The sequence below is a fragment of the Nannospalax galili genome, unplaced genomic scaffold (genome assembly GCF_000622305.1).
Source record: "Nannospalax galili isolate Female #2095 unplaced genomic scaffold, S.galili_v1.0 scaffold210, whole genome shotgun sequence".
In the NCBI taxonomy this organism is placed as follows: Eukaryota; Metazoa; Chordata; class Mammalia; order Rodentia; family Spalacidae; genus Nannospalax; species Nannospalax galili.
The window spans coordinates 1758465-1761719 of record NW_008329365.1 but is presented as its reverse complement, the minus strand read 5'-3'; the positions used below and the strand labels follow the sequence as shown (position 1 = coordinate 1761719).

General features: G+C 45.1%; 1 protein-coding gene across 1 annotated transcript in view; it reads right to left on the bottom strand.

Moving 5' to 3' along the window:
* Nucleotides 1-340: 340 nt before the first annotated feature.
* Hebp1 (heme binding protein 1) overlaps nucleotides 341-3255 on the bottom strand; it is a 28243-nt gene continuing 25328 nt past the window's right edge. Inside the window, exon 4 of the mRNA XM_008837445.3 lies at nucleotides 341-912. Within this exon, the coding sequence (XP_008835667.1) occupies nucleotides 738-912 (175 nt within the window). The 3' untranslated portion in view covers nucleotides 341-737. The remainder of the gene's footprint in view (nucleotides 913-3255) is intronic.

Here is a 3255-nt window from a genome sequence, read left to right as displayed (position 1 = left end):
CTTGGCAAACGCTGGAGCGCTACTTCAGGGCTTCTGCTGCAGTAAACACTATCAATGGTGCTAACTGGAACACTGGAGAACCTTGGGGCTGGAGAGATGCCTTAGAGTTTAAGAGTGCTTGCTGCTTTTGCACAGGACCTGAGTTTGGTTCCCAGCACCCATGTCTGGTGGCTCATAACCAACTGCAACTCCAGCTCCATGGCATTAACGCCCTCTTCTGGCCTTTGCAGATACTTGCATACATGTGTGCATATACACACATGCACATACACATACAGATAAATATTAAATCTTAAAGACTGCAGAATCTGGGAAATAACTATACCTAGGATTTATGTCAGCCGTTTAAATCAAAGATTTTTATTTTTGGTTTGCTTTTGGACAAAATTCTTGTAAGAATCCCAGATGAAAGCTCCTGCACAAATCACATGTTCCCTCACTAACAAAAATACACATTCAATAATTTTTTAAAAAATCAGTTTTCAGTGACCCAGATGGCTAAGAAAATGCTGCTGGGATTTTTCTGATCTGTCACAGAATTTTCTAACTGAACAAGAACAAAGATGCCAGTCTTGGCTGTGTTATTCCCTTGGGCATGGGGAATGTGTTTATTTCAGAAAACTGGCAGTGACTGGCTTTGAAGGAAAGCTGGAACTTGAGAAGGCTTGCCCCCTCCTGACCCGGAGTCAGCGGACACAGTGGCATACTTCCAGGAAGTTCTCGGCTGTGCGAGTGACTCATGTCTTCACCAGCCAGACCTCATTGCGACGTCCGTAGGGCTTCATGGGGGGGTCATATCCTGTGCAGTAGTAGACATCACCCTGGTAGGTGGCTTGTGTGCCTTCCAGGACGGTGCGCAGCTGGGTGGCGTGAGCTACATAATCTGCTTCCTTGGCGAACCCCCCGAACTGCCTGAGGATAAAGAGCAAGGGCTGGTAAGAAAGGACAGGACCTCAGAGACAGGGCAAGTCTCCTAGGAAGAGATCACGGTCATGGTTTTTAGTACAAGCATGCCAGAGAGGTGAGGCCAGAGGGGCCCATTTCACCTCAGCTGTAAAAATACAATGTATAAGGGCTGGAGAGAGGGATCTGTAGTTGAGAGCACTGGCTGTTCTTTTGAAGACCTGGGTTCAGTTCCCAGCACCCACCTGGTGGCTAACAATCGGCTATAACTCCAGTTCCAGGGAATCTGATGCCCTCTTCTGGTCTCCATAGGCATTGTGTGACATGTAAGTACATGATATTCAAGTACAGTGGGTGTACTTACACACATACAAGCAAAATGCATACACATGAAATAAAAAGAAATCCAAATATATATATATTTAAAATGCAAAGTATGTTCTTTTTTCTCTTAAGTTATGAGTGCCGTATGCAACACTACAGCTAAAAACTGTAACTCAAACACAGTAGTCACATGCCAAACATGAGCTTCAATTAGCAAGTTCCCAAAGGAATGGGAGGCTGACTGCCCCCAGGGCCATCTTTCACCCTTTTCAGCCAATCACCAGCAGGAGAGACAGACACTGAGGGGCCAAGGTAGAGCAGCCACAGTAGGGAAGCAGCTGTCATGACTGAGCACATCCTTATGGGCAACTTCATTAAATTGCAGCTGACCACGGCTGGGACCCAAGGATGTCTTGGGAGGGGCCCCATGCAAGCTTCACAGATACTTCCAACAGAGAAACCTCTTCTAATCATTAACTCTCTTCTCTGCTCAAATCATGAAAGCTTTCTTCTTCCAATAAGGAATGAAACTTCTCCCAAGCTGGGTATGTCTCTTGATGGCAGAAATAGGGGCTAGAGAAACCCTACTTTTCCAGATTGTTCTCTCTGTTGCATCATCTGCCTCCACACCAAAACTCATCCTGTAGCCAGCTCTAAATATACCACTCTACATCTGGGCTGGACTAAAATCTTTATTAGAGTCAAATCCACCGCATTGCTAATGAGCTTTGTGACTCAAAATCTGAATTTGCACCAGGCCAAGATGAGGCCAAATAATGCATTATTTTGGCGGAGTTCTTTGAATCATGCTTTGCTCTTTAGGAGTGGTTAGTCACACTCAGCAAGCATCCAGCCTGCTGATTACAGGGTCACTGTTGTGCAAACACCCAGGACTTGCATCTATGAGGGATTGGTTATTCTAATGTCTAGACAACAGCCACAGAACAGAGATGGAAATGAGGCCAGTTACAAATAAATGCAGCTTGGTTCTTTGCATAGACCGATGGAGAGTAGGCCATTGATGAAGAGAGCTGAGCCTCAGTAAGCCTCAAGAGGGAGGAAATTGGATTAGCCAGCAGATGGTGATGATTCAAGCACTTTAATAACAATACAAGCCTGTGAGATACTGGTGTTTCTTACACAAACTGATTGAGAATCACTTATCTGAAATGAAGCAGACACTAGCTATGGGGACAGGTATTGAAGGCTTCCCACAGCCCCTACTTATGATTAGATATGAAACTGTTCTGTGAGAAAGTGCAATGGTGGTTCTTTAAACTAATGATTTGGGGTAGGCTGGAGAGATGGATGGCTCAGTGGTCAACAGCTCATATTGCTCTTGCAAAAGACCTGAGTTTGGATCCCAGCACCTACATCATGTGGTTCACAAATACCTGTAACTCCAGCTTCAGGGGATCTGATTCTCTCTTCTGGCACACACACACACACACACACACACACACACACACACACACACACACCCTAATCAAAAATAAAATCTTAAAAACCTACTGATTTAGGAAAGATCTACAAGAGTTGTGATCAACTGTAGTCTCTGGTCACTTGAAGGTAAAATGACTAGTGTATATGTTCAAATCCCAGCCCTACCACTTTCCAGCTTATGGTTTTGGTCAAATTCATTAGTATCTTGAATGTTCAGGCTCTTGGCTAAGTAAGGATGATGGCAGCATCAATCTAAGAGGCTGCTGGAAAGACTACGGGAGAAAAGACTGCAAAGTGCTCAGTGTAATGCTGGTCACAAGAAGTTCACAGCCAATAGCAGGCACTGTAACAGTCATTCCCTGGTAGCTATGGGGACACTCGCTCCAGGTCCCTGCAAAGACACCAAAATTTGGGCCAATGAGATGACTCAGTGGGTAAAGGCTTTGCTGCTGGGCCTGATGACCTGAGTTTGATCCCTGGTGGAGGGAGAGAACCGAATTCTGCAAGTTATCTGTTCTACATACATAAGTTGTGGCATGTACACTCCCCCCCCAATAAATGCTACAATTTGGGGGGGTCTTTTTT